The sequence below is a fragment of the Cynocephalus volans genome, chromosome 5, assembly GCF_027409185.1.
Source record: "Cynocephalus volans isolate mCynVol1 chromosome 5, mCynVol1.pri, whole genome shotgun sequence".
NCBI lineage: Eukaryota > Metazoa > Chordata > Mammalia > Dermoptera > Cynocephalidae > Cynocephalus > Cynocephalus volans.
This window is the reverse complement of record NC_084464.1, coordinates 39,866,747-39,884,096: the sequence shown is the minus strand read 5'-3', so window position 1 is coordinate 39,884,096 and position 17,350 is coordinate 39,866,747. Positions and strand designations below refer to the sequence as shown.

Below are 17,350 nucleotides of genomic sequence, written 5' to 3'. Positions count from 1 at the left end.
GTCTAGCTGCCTGCCCTGTACAAAAACCCTGGCTTGACTTGTCAAAGTCTGTTACCCCAGAGCATTCAGCTCCTGGCTTGGCTCTCCAAAATCTTTTTATTGAACCCAAGTCCAGTTGCCTTCCCCAAACAAAAATGAATGACTCAAAAGTCAAATGATGTTCAAAATGAAAGTTAGCTTTTATTCATGAATACCTGTGACCTAAGAAGAGATGTTAGGCTAAACCATCTCTCTGGTAAACCTGAAGGAGAATGGCCAGACTAAAGCCATCTCAAAGACTCAGATTTACTGAGGGTTTTTTAAAGAGGGGGTTGAGGTAATGTAGTGTGGGAAGTGAAGAGCAGGAAGGAGGGAGACATGAAAGGGGCCAGGTGCAAATTCTCTGAGGCTCCTTCTGGCTTCATCCTTGATATTATCTTAGGGTTCTGCTTCAGGGTGGAATCAGCATAGCTTTATCGATATCTTCCTTGGTTTCTCAGGATCTGGATAGTACGTGTCTTATGGCAGGTTTGCAGCTACAGCATGGCTGAAAACAACTTTACATTTATGTAAATTATATCATTTGCCCTGTAACCAAGGTTCAAATATCAAATAACCATGGAAAAAGAGAGAACTCAGAGAAATGCATGCTAAGAAAAAAACTGCGTCCTTTTTTTTTTAATAACCCATGAGGTTTTAGTTCCCACCATGGCTTCAGTCCTGCTCATTGTAACACAATAACTACTCCAAAGCAACCCAAAGAAGAGGCAAAAGCAGAACTTACAAAAAAAAAAAAAAAAAAATCCAAAACAACAAAAAGCTTTTCTTTCTTCTAACCTTTTACTGCCTCCTCTGCCCCAGACTGCAGAGAATCCCATCCCCCAACTGATTCAAGATACACAGTCTTCCCAAGAAATTCTTTCTTTCTCTGTTATTTCCTGGAATCTATGTTTTTCTTCAGCTTCTATAGTTTCTCTAGGGTCGATTTGCATTGAAGAAGCCAACAGCCTATGCTGGTTTGTCATCTTAGCAGGAACCAGAACCATCGGCCTTTTCTTTTATTATATAAATTTTGGCATTTTGTTTGGCATTAGATTTAGAATTTGGGGAGAGTACTGTATTAGTTTCCTAGAGGTAATGCAATAAATTACCATAAACTGGGTGGCTTAAAACAATAAAAATATATTTTCTGGAGGTGCGAAGTCTAAAATGAAGATGATAGCAGTGTAGGTTCCTTCTGGAGGCTCTGAGAGAGACTCCATTCCATGTCTCTCCACTGGTTACTCCAGCAATCCTTGGCATTTCTTGGCTTGCAGGTTCATCACTCCAATCTCTGCCTCTATCTTCACATGGCTTTCCCTCTGTGTCTCTTTGTGTCTTCTCCTAAAAGGACATTTGTCATTGGATTCAGAATCTACCCTAATTCAGGATGATTTTATCTTTAGATACTTACCTTAATTATATCTGCAAAGACCCTTATTCCAAATAAGGTCACATTCTGAGGTTGGGGGGACCATAATTCAACCCATCACTTGTAGAAACATCTTTATAATACAATATTAATTCTTCCCATCCAAGAACACAGAAAGTCTTTCCATTTATTCCGTTCAACTTATGTTCTTTTTATTTTATTTTATTTCATTGTATACCATAGAAATGTATTATAATGAACTCTTGAAAACAAAAATGTTCTTAACTATCTGATTTAGGAAATTCAAAACTGTCATAAGAGAAGAAATGCAGAAAAGAAAGTAAGGAAAAAACTTAGATCGTAATGAGAAATGAGTTTTGAGCTTGATTCCAATCTCCCATAACAAGGTTTGTCAAAGGAAAATGAATGACAGTTACATATTTAACAAGTTACACAATCTATATAAAGATTATTGTACCCTAAAAGAACTAAGTAAAGTTAATGTTTAATTAAAATATTTATATCAATGGTGCTTTGTAGACAGCTTAATAGTCTTTTTGTTGTTGTTGTTCCTTAAAAAGATCAACAAAATTTGCAAACCTTTATCTAAACTGACCAAGGAAAAGAGAGAGAAGACAGAAATTACTAAAATCAGAAATAAAGCAGTGGCCTGGTAAAGCAGTTGCTTCTTCTGTTATGCTGGAGTGGGCTTTGAGAGGAGAGATGTCCTCTTCTTTTTCTGGTCTCTGCTGGTGACTCTCCTTGTGTCATTGCAGTTGAGTGCCTGGCAGGCCGCTTGCATTATAGCTGTGACTACTGCTCTGGCATTGAGCAGATTTTGTGGCAGTTGTGGCTGTGGCAGTGGCTGTGGTGGGCCACCTGCGAGGAAGTGGCATTTCGGGTGTGCTCCTTGCCTGTTTCCAGCCAGGGCATGCTTCCCTTGGCTCCTGCCTAGGACCCCAGGCATGCTCTGTTTCTTGCCTGTTTCTAGGCAGAGGGGACTGCCCATGACTCCTCCTTAAGCCCCCCAGGTGTGTTTCAACTCATGTTCTTTATTACAGCTTTTTCTTGTTTTCCATAGAAGTCTTTTTGTATATTCTTGGTTAATTCCTAGATAATTTTCCAGGTAATTCAGTTTTATAGCCAGAGCCATCTTTCTCAAACACAACTTCACAGTGTTAGTGTTCCAGCATTCTGCACCCCACTCCACCAATGGCTCCTAAGAGTACTGTGTTGGGCCATCCAAGTCCTTCTTTTAGTCCAACTACATTTTGTCCCTAATCTCTTACTATTCTTCTGGCATTATCGTATAACTTAATATTTACCATCTTGCTGTGTTATTCACATTGTTTCTTTTGCCTGAGCCACTTTCCCCCTTTTTTGTCCAACTTCCTTTTGTTAGAGTTCAGACCAGGGGATTGCAGAGGGATAGTAGGGTGTCTCAGAATATGGTGGCGAGGGGACTGTAAAATGAAGGTGAAAAACAAAATCTCTTAAAGGAATTTGAAACCCACCTGTAGAATTGTTCTTTCCACCTGTGCATTCTTTCTGAAATCTATTTTCTATTCTAACCTTGGAGAACTTTTATTTTGTACTGGTTTGTTTCTCTTACACAATCACCAACTTACTCTTACACCTCACAACCTCTTGTATCCTGGGGCACTTATGTCTCAGCCCTATTATTCTAATTCTACTCACCAAGCTATAAAATGAAAAGCAATACACATAAATATATTTCTAAACATATTTTATGTGAATTCTCACAATGTACTTATTTTAGATCCTTTGCTATCATTAAAAAAAAAATCTAATGCTCCATACTGAAGCAGGAGTGAATGTTACAGAAAGTTTTATCTTTTATTTCTCCTCTGAAATAAGTACATTAGTAACAAAGTAATTTTAAAAATCGAATAAAAAAGGTGTGAAGTGCAGAAAAATAATTTGTGATGTGATAATGAATTAATTTCCTCTGCATTTATTACAAAGAAATTCCATTACTCTAATGAAAATTTTACCCACATGGAGTTCAGTGTAATAAAGATACGACTCCTGCTCATCATTTATTACAGCATGTCAAGCTTGAATAACATTTTCCATAGGGCCGAGCCCATGGCGCACTCAGGAGAGTGTGGCGCTGGGAGTACAGCGACTCTCAGTACCGGTCACAAAAAAGACAAAAAAAAAACCCAAAAAAAACATTTTCCATGACAAAGGACAACAGCTGCTTTGTATGGACATTTGTTTGTTTTGCATTTTGTTTGACATATGTACCGCTTGTAACTATGGCCACCAAAAAGAGAGAATGTTTGCTGTTTCATGTAAAGATCTTTTCCTGAGAAACCTCCCACACCAACCTTCTCACACAGAAGTCTTGATAATGTATTTGCTGGTATGTGACTGAAGAATTTTTATTATATTGTATAATAAATGTTCATAATTTGTCTTTTTCAGGTTTTGTGAGAAGTGGACTACTTTCGTGGAGCTCCAAAGCAGATAGCTATCTTGGCCTCCACTTAATTGCAGGAGACATTATTTAGAGCCAGAGCTAGACATGAAAAAGAATTCCTTAACTCCACCTGCCTCCCCAAACGAGTGCTGATTAACAGGAAACTATGTGGGGGTGGGAGGTTCTAACTACAGTCATTTGGAAGATGAGGAAGCACATTCCGTGGTGTTTCTTTATTCAAAGCAGAGGAAAACTAGGCTTATGGAAAGTGAATCTTGAATCTTAGAGGTCTCCATATCTCAACGGTTTAATCTCATCAACTAAATTCCCCCAAATTAAGGAAAAAAATTAGTATAGAGTAATACTTGGGGATTTTTCAGGATATAGCCACTGTGAGTGGCAAATGTATCCTATATTTGTAAAAGTTTTTTTTTTTTTTTTTTTTTTTTGCCTTTTTTGTGACCGGCACTCAGCCAGTGAGTGCACCGGCCATTCCTATACAGGATCCGAACCCGCGGCGGGAGCGTCGCCGCGCTCCCAGCGCCGCACTTTGCGCCACGGGCTCGGCCCATTGTAAAAGTTTTCATGAACTCTATTTCTAAGTATATATTTCACTTTGAGTAAAAGACTAAATTGGATGACTTTTACTTTTAAGAGACCACAATGGCTTTCTATGAAAATGTGGCCCTTAGAAAATGTAAATAGTTCTTCAGTCAAAATCTAATAATTTTGTCTATTTCTTTAAGCAAGCTATGCCCTATGTGGATAACTATCTTCCTTGTTTGTGATATCTGTGAAAAGTTTGTAATTAAGGAATGAGATAGCTGGTAAATGGAAGGAGCCCTCATGCATGTTATTGGCACAGATCTGCGGCATGAGGTGGGTGTTAGCTTGGGCTGCCATAGCAAAATACCATACTAGTGGTTTAAACAACAGAAATTAATTTTCTCACAGTTCTGAAGGCTGGAAGTCCAAGATCAGGATGCTGGGATGGTTGGGTTCTGGTGAGGTCTCTCTTCATGGCATGCAGGTGTGTGCTTTCATGGCCTTTCATTTTTCCTGTGTGCTTACATGGCCTTTCCTTGGTGCATGTGTGGGGAGAGGGATCAAACTGTTCAATGTCTCTTCTTTTTTTTTTTTTGGTGGCTGGTCAGCATGGAGATCTGAACCCATGACCCTGGTGTTACAAGGCTGTGCTCTAACCAACTGAGCTAACCTGCCATGCCCCAATGTCTCTTCTTATGAGGGCACTGTTCTCATCAGACCAGAGCCCTGTGCTCATGAGCTAATTATCCCTAAAGGCCATCACTTTGGAAGTTAGGGCTTCAACATATGAATTTTGGGGGATAGGGGACACAAACATTCAGTCCATAACAATGAGGAAGGAAAGTGACAGAATAAAGGAATAATCAAGAAGAGAGTTGGATTGAGCAATGACAGTAAAAATGGGTGTCAAAAATGGAAAAGAATAGGCTGGCTGGTTAGCTCAGTTGGTTAGAGCATGGTGTTGATAACTCCAAGATCGAGGGTTTGGATCCCCAGTTGCAAAAAAAAAAAGATAAATATAAGCAGAAGATCTGGGATTGGCATGTGGAAAGTAACAAATAAAAGTAATTTGTTTCTATTGATGGGACAGATGCAAATGTACTGATGTTAGAGGAAATGGGTCCAATGAGAAAGTAATAATGAAGAGGACTGATCTAAGGGATATTTTAAAATCATTTGTGATGTTTTAATTAAAGACAACAGGGACTAAAGAATAAAAACTAAGTTTAAATGTGCTATGATTTGAACATCCCCCCAAAACTCGTTGAAGCTTGATACCCATTGTAACAGTGTTTAGAGGATGGGAAATCACACTACGGTATTTGAAAGGTGCGGCCCTTGGGAGGTGATTGAATCATGAGGACTATGCCCTCATGAATGGATTAATCCATTCATGGATTAATAGTTAATGGTGTGTGTGTGTGTGTGTGTGTGTGTGTGTGTGTGATTAATCCATTCATGGATTAATAGTTAATGGTGTGTGTGTGTGTGTGTGTGTGTGTGTGTGTGTGATTAATCCATTCATGGATTAATAGTTAATGGTGTGTGTGTGTGTGTGTGTGTGTGTCCGGGGTGTGTGCGTGTGTGTGTGTGTGTGTGTGTGTGTGTGTGTGTGTGTGTGTGTGTGTCCGGTAAGGGGATCGTAACCCTTGGCTTGGTGTCGTGCGCATCATGCTCAGCCAGTGAGTGCACTGGCCATCCCTATATAGGATCCGAACCTGTGGCCTCAGTGCTCCCAGCGCCGCACTCTCCCAAGTGAGCCACGGGGTCGGCCCTTAATAGTTAATGGTTTAATGGGTTATCAGGGAGTAAACTAAGGGCTTTATAAGGAGAGGAAGAAAATATGTGAAAATTCTTTCTTGCTGTAATTGCCCTGTGACTGTCTGCATCATCATGGACTCTGCAGAGTTCCCACCAAGAAGGCCCTCACCAGATATACCCCCTGGACCTTGTACTTCCCAGCCTCCAAAACTAAGAAATTAATTTATTTTCTTTATAAATTACCCAGTTTCAGGTATTCGGTTTATAAGTAACAGAAAATGGACTAACACAAGATGAGTCTGAAAGATTAGGTAAATGATATAGCTTCTATTATAGAGGAATAGGAAAGAGGGTACAGAATATCTTTAGGTGATCCAGGGGATTCAGGAAAGGTAACTTCAAGGCAAAGAGCAAGTTCTACTTTACAGAGCAAGCCCTAAATGTATGGTAGAGGTCGGGCCATGAAGTTATATATTATGAAAATATACATAGGTTCAAGTAAAGGTGCTTTTATTTTATGAGAGCAGTCTGGAATATGTTTTTAAATAAAGTTAGGAAGGCTGGTGTGCAACTTCCTGTTGAGGCTGATAAGAGGAAGGACAGCATTATGTCATTTTGCATCATGTCTTTGTTGGTGCCATCCAAGCTGGATTGCACTGGATCTTCAGTCTGATTCAGCATGGTATTTCTTAAGTCAGAGGTGTTCCTGATGCTGTTCAGTCTGGATAGGTGGCAGAGCTCTCAACCACTGAAGATAGATTCTGATGCTCACCTTGCTCATCAACGGCCTGGAATCTAGAGATTCTCATTTAAACTATCTTTTAATTGGCTGGAAAAGAATAGTTGTTGGCTCCAGTACTACTTGATGAGGAGATTCTGAATGCACTCCCATTCCACATGCACTGGCTGCAACCTGGAAACAATTAGATATGGTTGGCCTTGTGAAAGACTCAGAGAGGGAGCCAGAGTTAATACCGTAGAAAGACACAGGGACCAAAACAGAGAAAGAATGCTGACAGTCTTGTTTCATCCTCAAGAGGAAGTAAGGAGCAAGCCAGAAAAGATGAGAGAGAAGCACAGAGATTAATATATCTAGCCAGGCTGAGCTCTGCAACCTTGCTTCCATGGTTGTGTAGATATTCATTCCCACTTTTAATAACACCTGCTATCATGTGTCACCAAGCTCTTTTTCCAAATCCTCCCAAATGATCACTACCTCCTCTCTGTTCTCCGGCAGATGCTCTAACATCTGGGCCTGTAGCTCCTCTGGCAGGATGGTCAGGAACTGCCCCAGCACCAGCTGCTCCAGTATCTGCTCTTTGGTGTGGGTCTCTGCCCTCAGCCAGTAATTGCAAAGTTCCCATAGTCAGCTCAGAGCCTCACAGGGTCCAGGTGTCTCCCTGCAGCAGAAATGCCTAAAGTTTTTTATGAGCTACCTTCTGGTTGTTGTAAAAAAGTCTCTTGTTGGTTGACATCCTGTCAGTATGTCACATGTAGCCCATATTCTTGATCCCAAGAGTAGACCTCCTGTTTAACTCTCAGGAGACTTTTCTGTTCCCTTTGAGATTTTATAGCCAATGCTGCAGCTATTATGAGCTATAACAGATGTAGTTAATTCTTATTTCACAGGCTGGGGTATATAGCAGTCTCTGCTCAAAGAGACTGTCCTTGGGGATATTTCTTTTGGGTCACTCTTAAGGCAAAATAAATCATTATTAGAGAAATGAATAGGTTGCCAAGAATCTTTCTTTAGGTTAAAGAGGTCTAGTCATCTTGAAACTCATTGAATGAACCACTAATTCAAAAGGAAAATTGGCAAATCTGGTGAATTTTGTCATGTGTGAGAGAAAGCACAGACTAGGCAAGACAGACATAAAATTTATAATATGAAAACAATGCGAAGCTTGCCTGCAAATGGAATGAAATTAAAATACCAAACCAAGCATGGTATTTCTCAATAAAAATAAATCTACAAATAACACTTCCAGTCATCAGAAAATGATCAAATTGTGTTTAGCGGTTCACTGACAACATGAACAGGTCTGAGTGTGTGCGAATATACAGCCCATCTGTTCCACGGGCTCCTCTGCTGATGCCTCTTTGGGAGACAGCTTTGTGCTGCCAGCGTTGGGAAGAAGAGAGCAGAAAGGAAATGGGTCTTCTCGCTACGCCCTCCCAGTGCCTGTCTCGGTGTGTGTGTGGAGTGGTGGGAAGGAGGGATGGGTTCTGGTGGTCCGCAGTCGCAGCCTCCTCTCGTACTTGCCGCCTTCATCCCGGAATTCTCGATAGCAGGCTTAAGGGAAGCTAGAGGCGGGAACTGCGGACATAATCCTAGACCGCGACCCCGGCCCCTCGCGCCAGCGAACAGGTGCTCAGCGGCGCCACAGGCGCCTGCGGAAAGGTAGGCGGGCCGGCCCGGGCGCGCGGCCGCTTCCGGCCTCTCTAGGAAGGCGCGCGCGGTGGTGTCGCGCGGCCTCCGAGGGGCGGATCGCGGTGGAAGGTGAAGGGAGGTTGGAGGGCACAGTGGACGCCGGGAGTAGCTGGTTGAGGCTCCCGTGATTTTGAGAGTTTGGTCAGTTAGTCTTCTCAAATGGTGATATGCGTCCTTCTCCCAGCCTTCCCCCCCCCCCCCAACTTTAAAGTTACGAGTTGTGAACAAGTAGGTAGTCCCGGGGTTTCTACGGGGGTGGCGTGGGGTGCGCGTGGGGAGTTGGTTCCAGGGTCTCCCCTACCTCCCATACCAAAATCCGCGGATGCTCGATTGTCTTCTATAAAGTAGTGCAGTTGTGTGTAAGCTATGCATGTCCTCCCTATACTTTAATACAATGTAAATGCTATGCAAATAGATGCTATACTATATTGTTTTTTAATTTGTATTTTTAAAATTGTATTATTTTTTATTTATATTTCTGATTATTTTCGATCTTCGGTATGTTGGATACACAGATGCAAAACGTGCAGATTCGGAGGGTGGATTGTACTATTTTTTCTGATGTTCTAATGCCCAATGGTAATACTGTCAGTGACATAATTAATGTTAAGGGTGAAGAACTAGGGCCCTGGAATAAAATGTGCATTTAAATCCTGTTCCTACCACTTACAATCTGCACTTTCCCCTTGGTCCTGGGGGTCTCAGGAGGCAGGACTACACTAGCCTCTGCCAGGATTCCCTCAGGGAGCAGGGCTGCAGGCAGCCCTGCCAAGAGAGTGCAGCAAGGTGAGTTGCTCAAGGCACGCCTTGAGCTAGGGGCTGCCACCTGGGGAGGTGATCAACCAGAGACCAGACACAAAGTTCTGGAGCTTAGTGCATGCACTAAGCAACTTTATTGGGTAAAAACAGGTTTTATATGTTTTAGCCAGCTGTAAACCCCTCCCATACCTCTCTGTCTCCTAGGTAACTTAATAGGAAGTCTGTGGTTTGTGGTTAAGCTTTGCGAATTTTTGCTGACCCAGTCTTTTTGCATTTTTGCTGACAGTCTGAATCCTGGAGAGCAAAAGTGCCTTCATCTTTAACAGGTGTTCTCCTTCATTTTCCTCCAACAGTCTATGTGATCTTGAGCAAGATGCTTACCTCCTACAGTTGGTTTCTCATTTATGAAGTGGGAAAAATAAAGGCACTTATACAATCATGAGATAAGACATTAGCACTGTGTCTGCAAAAAATTATGGGCTCAATATTACCTTAAAAGAGCAACCAAATATTTTGTTACTTTGATCCTATCAGGACATTTTTAGTTCAAGGTAATTAAAAATCAAATGCTAAGATACTTCTTATAAAACCTCTTAATGGAAGATTTTGTACATTTCACATAAGATTATCATACTTCTAATATTGAGGTCCTGTTTACATTTTAAGATGTAAAAACATTATATGAGTAGACCAGTTAAGCCTTATATAATGGCTTTATTTTCCTTTAGAATTTTTTGCTGGTTGGTACAGGGATCAGCCCTGGACCTTGGTGTTATTAGCACCAGGTTCTAACCAACTGACTTAACCAATTATAATTGCTTTCACTTCTCCTATTAGCAAAAGAAAATGTGCCTCATCAAACAGGTAAGAGCAGTAGAGCAGAATTTACCTTTATATCCCCCAAACATTGGTAGAGCTCCAACTTGTTGCAGATACCATCCCTCCCTACAATTTTTCAGATAATATCACTCTCTATACTCTCTTCTCAGTATTTTCTGGAGGGGAGAGCAGCCAGTAGCAATGAAGTAAAATTTCAGGACTATTATTTTCAGCACTAATTCCCTTAGTACTCTTCCACAATTGCCAGTAGCCAGAAAACCCTGTCAGTTTCTGTGTCAGATGAGTGTGCCCAAACTACAGTCCCTATCAACCCATCCCAGAAAGGTGCCAAAAACCATAGCAAAGAGTTGGCAGTGAAAGCCTGGTTATGCTACTGTGATTACCATACAAAATCTGAGGTTTAGTACAATTTGAATACCTCTCCTCACCCCTCACCAAACTTTTGCTTAATTCACTTGTTTTCCCCTCCTGTCTTACTTGAATCTCTGGTTTCTGGCTATGTCTACTTCCTGGCATGATCTCAAGATGCACATTTTGGCCTCATATTGGAATGCCACCATTGCATATGTCCTCTCATACGTTTGACATGACTCTATAAGTTAACATGACCATTTAATTTAGTTTTGTGGTCTTCATTTATATTTTTATTTATTTATTTTTAATTTGTAAAGTTTAGTGGGACCCAAATGTGAGGATCGAACCAGGAAATGCCATTTGAGATAATCAGAGAAGTGCTCCCTGGTCTTCATTTTTAAAAGGAATGTTCTGAAAATACTGTTCTGCTATGCATTGTGCAAGCTCTCTCACTCCTGGCTTAGCCTACCTCCTCTTGTGGAGAACTAACCAGGAAAATTAACAGGGCTGATAATCAGTCTCTTTACCTGCATCTTCCTCTTCTTATCATACCATAATAATGGTTATTTCCCAAGACAGTCTCTTTTTCTACATCCCCAGTGCCATAGATTAACCTATTTATTAGCATCCCCCAAATTCTGCTCTTCTGCTTTGACATTAGCAGTCAATGAAAGAAGAGGCACATCGCCAGTCTCCCAGAACGCACACACACAGAGACGAAGGCCATATATAGAACAGCAAGCCTGAGAATGAGAGAAAAAAGAGACACTGATTTTTCAGTCATTCATCTTGCCCAAAATTTATTTTTTATTTAATGTTTTTCATATTTTTCTATTTCCTAAGCATTTCCATAGGAATTTAAGTACCTTACATTAATAGGTTTTCCCTCATGTGAATTCTCTGATGTTGACTAAGGTGTGAGCTCTGACTGAAGGCCCTCCCACACTCACTGCATTCATAGGGTTTCTCTCCAGTGTGGATTCTCAGGTGCCGAATAAGGTGTGAGCTTACTCTGAAGGTTTTCCCACATTCAGTACATTCATAGGGTTTCTCTCTGGTGTGAATTCTCTGATGCAGGATAAGATGTGAGTTCAGGCTGAATGTTCTCCCACATTCTTTGCATCCAAAGGGTCTTTCCCCAGTGTGAATTCGCTGATGTCTAATAAGATCTGAGCTCCCTCCAAAGCCTTTTCCACACTCATTACATTCATAAGGTCTCTCTCCAGTGTGGATTCTCTGATGCCTAACAAGCTTTGAGCTGTGCCTGAAAACTTTCCCACACTCATTACACTGATGGGTTTTCTCTCCACTGAAAATTGCTGCATGTTTAATAAGGTTTGGGCTCTTGAAAGATTTTCCATACTGGTGATTTTTTTCTTCAGCATAAATTCTTTGATGCTTAATAAAATCTGAATTCCATTTGAAACTCTGGTCATAGGTACCATGTTTACAAGATTTCTGGTGTGTGAATTTATTTGCGTTCAGATTTAAGCTTCTCTCACATCCATCATGGCTTACTATTTCATCTGTGAGTATATTTTTGTGGGTTAGGATTTTACTAAAACCTCCATCCTGGGCAGATGATGGTCTCCGAGACTCCCCTGGTTCTTGCTCCCAGTGCCTCTTTATCCTGCCTGCAGACTTACAGATGTCTGGAGGCTCATCAGATCCTTCTGACACATATCCTGAGATCCTTCCTGATACAATTCTCTGTGATTCCATATTTTCATAAATGTCCAGCTTTGGCATGGATCCATTGTTGTTACTCTCATTATCTAAAATAATGAAAAAAAAAAAAAAGGTAAAATATCACCTGTTTGCTAAGCTGGAAGTAAAGAAATTCTTGGGGTACACTCCAGATAGTTACATATTGATACTTCATTTGGTCATTTCAAATATGTGGCCTTTCTCATGAGAAGAGTGATGGATGAGGACACAAAACAAAGAAACATTGGTAAAAGCAAGTAATGCATGCAGTGGTTGGCAGAGAGAGGGAACAGACTTCTGAGGATGAGAGATAAAATAGAAAAGACTGGGAGAAGGATCAGCAAGAACGGTGTGGTGGGGGTGTGAAGAGACAGAGAACTATGTAAAGTGCCCAAGGCAGATCTGGGGAACTTTAGGTCTATGGCACATCTTCAGAGTTAGGTTTAGAGGAAAAAAGGGAGGCATTGCCTCAAAGAAGGCAGATGAGGACACAGGAGAGAAAAGAACAGCTATAAATGACTCTGAGGTATGTGTATATGGAAGGGAAAACCTCCATCTATCATCATTCATTTCTTCACATTCCATGGCTAATCAATCTTCCAAGTTCTGTCATCTCTCTCTGCTAAATATGCCTTGTACACATTCCTTCATCTTTCTGTTCTCATCACCGTAGTCTGGAACCTCACCACTTCCTGTCTAAATGACTGTAACAGCCTCTTTGCTGTTTTTACTCTGTTTTTCTTCTTCCTAGTCATCCTAAATATTCTTACCAGACTGTCATTCAATAGCCATCCTTTTACATCCTACTCAGAAACCTTTAAATCTCTTTTCTTCTTTGACGAGTCTAAACTCCTCAGCCTGGTTTCCAGGATCCATTCATGATCTAGTCCTCACAAATCCTACCTTCTAGCTCATGACTGTACTGTGCTCACGACTCTACTGTGTTGGAGCCAAGCAGCCTCTCTTTGTTACAGGGTTTCCTTTATCTAGAATAGGCTAGGGCAGGAAAAAGGGTTAGGGAGTGTTGGTCTTTTGGTGAGGGAAATTTACAGTTTTATATGGGGTAGATGGAGATGTTTACAGAACAAATCTGAAAGCAACATCTGTGGTAATTTATTAAAAATGAACAGTAACTTATTCTGGATTTATTATTGGGAACACTTACACCTAAAGTGATATTGCCTCTATGAACCTTTTAAACAGGTGAGATTTAGAACAGAGATGAGTATTCTATGGAGGTAGTCTCCAGAAGTATGGCTCACTTTCTATAAAAACATGAAAGAGCTTTATAAGGCCAAGAGTACAACATAAAAGGCAACAATATGGATCATATTATATGTATTTGTGAATTATATTCTATTTCTGAGTATATCACCATGTATCTGCCCCCCCATCATATATATTTCTTTATTAACATGTTTTGTTTCTGTCCATGTGTTTCTTCCTCTTTTGCTTCTTTTCTCTTTCTATAACACTTTGTTAACTCATTCATTTTTCTTTCCTTAAATTTGGTCACAACATAAAAATATCCCATGTTTTGGAAATATTCTGGATAAGGGAACAGAATTATCTTTTTTCCCCCAATCGGCCAAAGACACATAAGAAAACAAATAGTCTACTCTTCATTGGGTAATAAAGGAAAGGACCCCCTACAGTTACCAAGACTAGTCAGAGGAAGGAGATTCACTCTCTTGCTTCTTAAGTGACATGTACCGCCTAACATCCTGCCCCTTACCACAGTCCAGTAGGAGCTGGGGTTCTGAAGCACCATAATGGGCCTTGGTCTCTGTTGGCTGGAACGGGACACTAAGTGCTGGTCCAGGAGGTGATACCTTTTTCCTGAATATTTCTTGTCCATGTCCGTGTGCTGAAACCTGAAAAAAATTAAGTACATTTGGGCTTATGAGAGAATCCCTGTTGGAATTAAACATTTTTTAACAACAAAGAGAACCTTCTGTAGGAATACAAAGCTAGGGAAGGAAGAATCAAGTCTGAATCAATTGTAAAATGTAGTGTGGTACCAAACAGACAAAAAAGGAGACATAAATGCACACTGTACTAAGAGCCCCTGCAAGTGTCACTAGATACTCAAATCTCAAGCCCTTTCCTCCCATTGTGGGACTCATCCATTCTGGAAGTCTTAGGTCTCCCATCCCTTATGCACCTGGTGTACTGCTTCATCAGTGCCTCTCTCCAAATCTTCCAGTATGGTTACTGCCTCCTCTCCACTCTCTGGGTAATGTTCACGCACCCAGGCCTGCAGATCTCCTGGCAGGATGGTCAGGAACTGCTCCAGCACCAGCAGCTCCAAGATCTGCTCCTTGGTGTGGGTCTCTGGCTTCAGCCACTGACAGCAGAGCTCCCGGAGCCGGCTCAGTGCCTTGCGGGGTCCAGGAGAATCCTCATAGCAGAACTGCCTAAAAAGTTGTCGGCAGAGTTCCTGCCTGAGGGGATCGCTTCTCTGTACACAAGTGTCCTGCCTCCAGATAAACCCTTCCTCTTCTACCTTCACTATCAGAAGTCCATCATTCTCCGGAAAGGTCTGAGCTGCAGCTTTCTTTGATGATGTCGCCATATTGGGCTAGAATATGTTATCAGAAAATCCACTTCTGCTTTGGGTAGGGTCTTCTTTAGTTTCAAGAGATCTCCTGAGGGAACAAAAATTACTGTCTAGGGAGATGAAAGACCACAATCACAGAAATCATCATTCTCCATTACACAAAAGTTTACTGGGCATTTATTGTTTATAAAAGCACTGACATATGTGCTCTGTGGAGTACAACTGTTATCTGATTTCTACTTCAGCACAGCTTAAACTTTTAACTTAAAAATAATACAATTTAAATCACAAACATTAAAAAAATAAATTACAAACATGCTTAAATGTAAGACAATACTAAATATTAACAAGCCACATGTCATTAAATAATAAGTAAATCATACAGAAAATAAGCACCAAAAGAGAAAAATGTTAAAAATTCTTTATAAAATAAAAGATGGGAAAAATAGTTGGTTGCAAAGGGGAAGCTTAATGAAAAAGCTAAATCCTGAAGAATGAATAAGATTTGATTAGGACATTGAGAGAGAAAAAGAAAATTACAAGCAGGGAAACAGTTTGAACAATTGGTTAAGGGTAGGAATATAGAAGTGGGAAAGCAAAAAGTTCAGCAGGTTTATATAAGGAAATTATAGAGGTAAAAACTTGGGCCTTACTGTAGAAATCATCAAATGTCTAGTTCATGAATATAGAGTTTATATTTTAAGGCACTGGGGAGCCAATGAAAGCTTCTGAGCAGAATGACCTGCTGACTACTGTTTGTGGAGATGAACATGTTGTTCATTTCTAGGGTGGAATGCCATGTGAAATGATAGAAGCCACTGTACTCATACAAGTGTGAGGAAAACACAAGTTTGGATTGTTATAATATTCTATTCCAAACTTGGAACTAGGATTACTTGTAAATCTCTTAAAATAATAGAATAGGGTAAGTTTTTTTGAGAGCCAGAGGTTAACTTCAGCCAGCATAACTGGCTCCTTCCCCAAAAGTCTCAGTAGGTTTCCGCTTGTTTCAACAGTTCCTTCTCTGCCTTCCTAGTTTCATGGCTCAGTCCATGTTTTGGCCATTGAAGCCCCTCATCTCACTAATAAAATGAAGTATAATGAATGAGCACCATGATTTGCTTATCAGTCTTCTGTGAGTTTTGTTATTGAATTTATCAGTTCCTTACGTCTTTTCGGTCCACGGGAATGGTCAGTCTGGCTTTTGAACTGAAAAACTGAATTAAGAGGATTTACAGGTGAAACCTTAGAGTACCAAACCAAAATGTCCCTCTTTCAGGTTCTTCTACTAAACATTTCACTAAGTTGACTATTTACTGATGCACTGACATATACTTTATTAAGAATCTTATTCTAAGCAAAGCACTGGGCTACAAGTTGGACAGCAGTGGGTTACAAGAAAGTCTGAGTGCAGGGCTGAGCTTGCTGCCTAATCATCATATGGGAACTTTATAAGAAACAGATTCCTGCCCCTGGAGATGCTTACTTGGTCACTATGGAGTATGCCTGGAAACCCTGTACTCTGATGTACAGCTATAAGGGATAAAAAAAAAAGTGTTTGAGTTTGCAAACCAGTTGGGAAGAAATGGCATAAAACACATATGGACATAAAAATTTAAATGGAAAAACACGTTTCACATGACACATACATTTGTAAATGTTTAGTAAATGTCGAATGTTAATGTACTAAATGAGTTGTATGGTGGAGATACTAAATAGCCTAACGGTTATGAGGTGGGAGCAAATGGTAGCAATGAATTTAGAAATGAACAGCAAAATGGTAGCAAATATTTCATAGAGTTAGTGGGGCTTAAATTGGACAATAAAAGGTGAGAATAATTCAGAAAGGAGAGGACAGGAACAGAGTTGAAGAAGTGGGAACGAGCAGCAGATTGATGGTGAGACCAGCTTGCAGAGTGTGATGACAGGAGTGACTAAGAATTCTATCCCCCAAGGAATTCTTCAACTCTAGCCTAAGTTCACATACATCTGTGAATAGGACACATACCACCTTGTATTATTTTTAGTTGTTTGGCTCTTTTTCTTCATCAATCAGCTGGCCCTCCATGAGATTAAGGACAATGCAATATTAATATTTGTTTTGAAGTTTTCATATTTGTTAACTTATTGAATGAAAGGGGAAATTGGGAAAGTTTGAGATGACTTCTGTTTTGGATATTCTGTATTCTATCAGATACTATGAGATTTTAATAAAGGAAAGGAGCTAGGAATGGGAATATAGATTTGGACAAGATCCATGGAAAGGGTAGTTGAAAATATGTATTGGGATCAATTATACAAGAGTATAAAATGAAGATCTCAGGCTCAGACTGAACCTTGGAAAACATAAGAGTTTGAATGAGTATAAGTAAGAACAAAATTTAGGAATGAGAAAGGGAAAAAAGGGGCAGTGTTATGATATATCAACCCGACAGTCTCAATCCACCATTCCTTTGATGTAGTGGTTTAATTTTACTTCTTGTTTCCTAGATGTATTAGTCAAGTGCTTACCAAGTAGTGTCCTAATGTTTTATGAGTATTATCTCATTTAGCATA

The 17,350-nt window shown here is 40.3% G+C and overlaps 2 protein-coding genes across 2 annotated transcripts in view; one reads left to right on the top strand and one right to left on the bottom strand.

Moving 5' to 3' along the window:
• LOC134377893 (zinc finger protein 184) overlaps positions 1-17,350 on the top strand; it is a 944,311-nt gene that overhangs the window by 238,905 nt on the left and 688,056 nt on the right. The window lies entirely within an intron of this gene.
• Positions 11,395-14,873, bottom strand: ZNF165 (zinc finger protein 165). The gene is made up of 3 exons (XM_063096710.1): positions 14,399-14,873; positions 13,970-14,108; positions 11,395-12,302 (listed from the first exon to the last, which is right to left on the bottom strand). Exons 1-3 carry the CDS (start codon positions 14,807-14,809, stop codon positions 11,395-11,397), a joined length of 1,458 nt encoding a protein of 485 aa, XP_062952780.1. The 5' UTR covers positions 14,810-14,873.

Coding starts and splice junctions, on each gene's coding strand:
- ZNF165 (XM_063096710.1), bottom strand. CDS start 14,809: ATGGCGACATCATCAAAGAAAGCTGCAGCTCAGACCTTTCCGGAGAAT. Junction 14,109..14,398: donor CTGATGAAGCAGTACACCAG/GTGCATAAGGGA, acceptor AATTTTTTTCAG/GTTTCAGCACACGGACATGG. Junction 12,303..13,969: donor CCAGCTCCTACTGGACTGTG/GTAAGGGGCAGG, acceptor TCATTATTTTAG/ATAATGAGAGTAACAACAAT.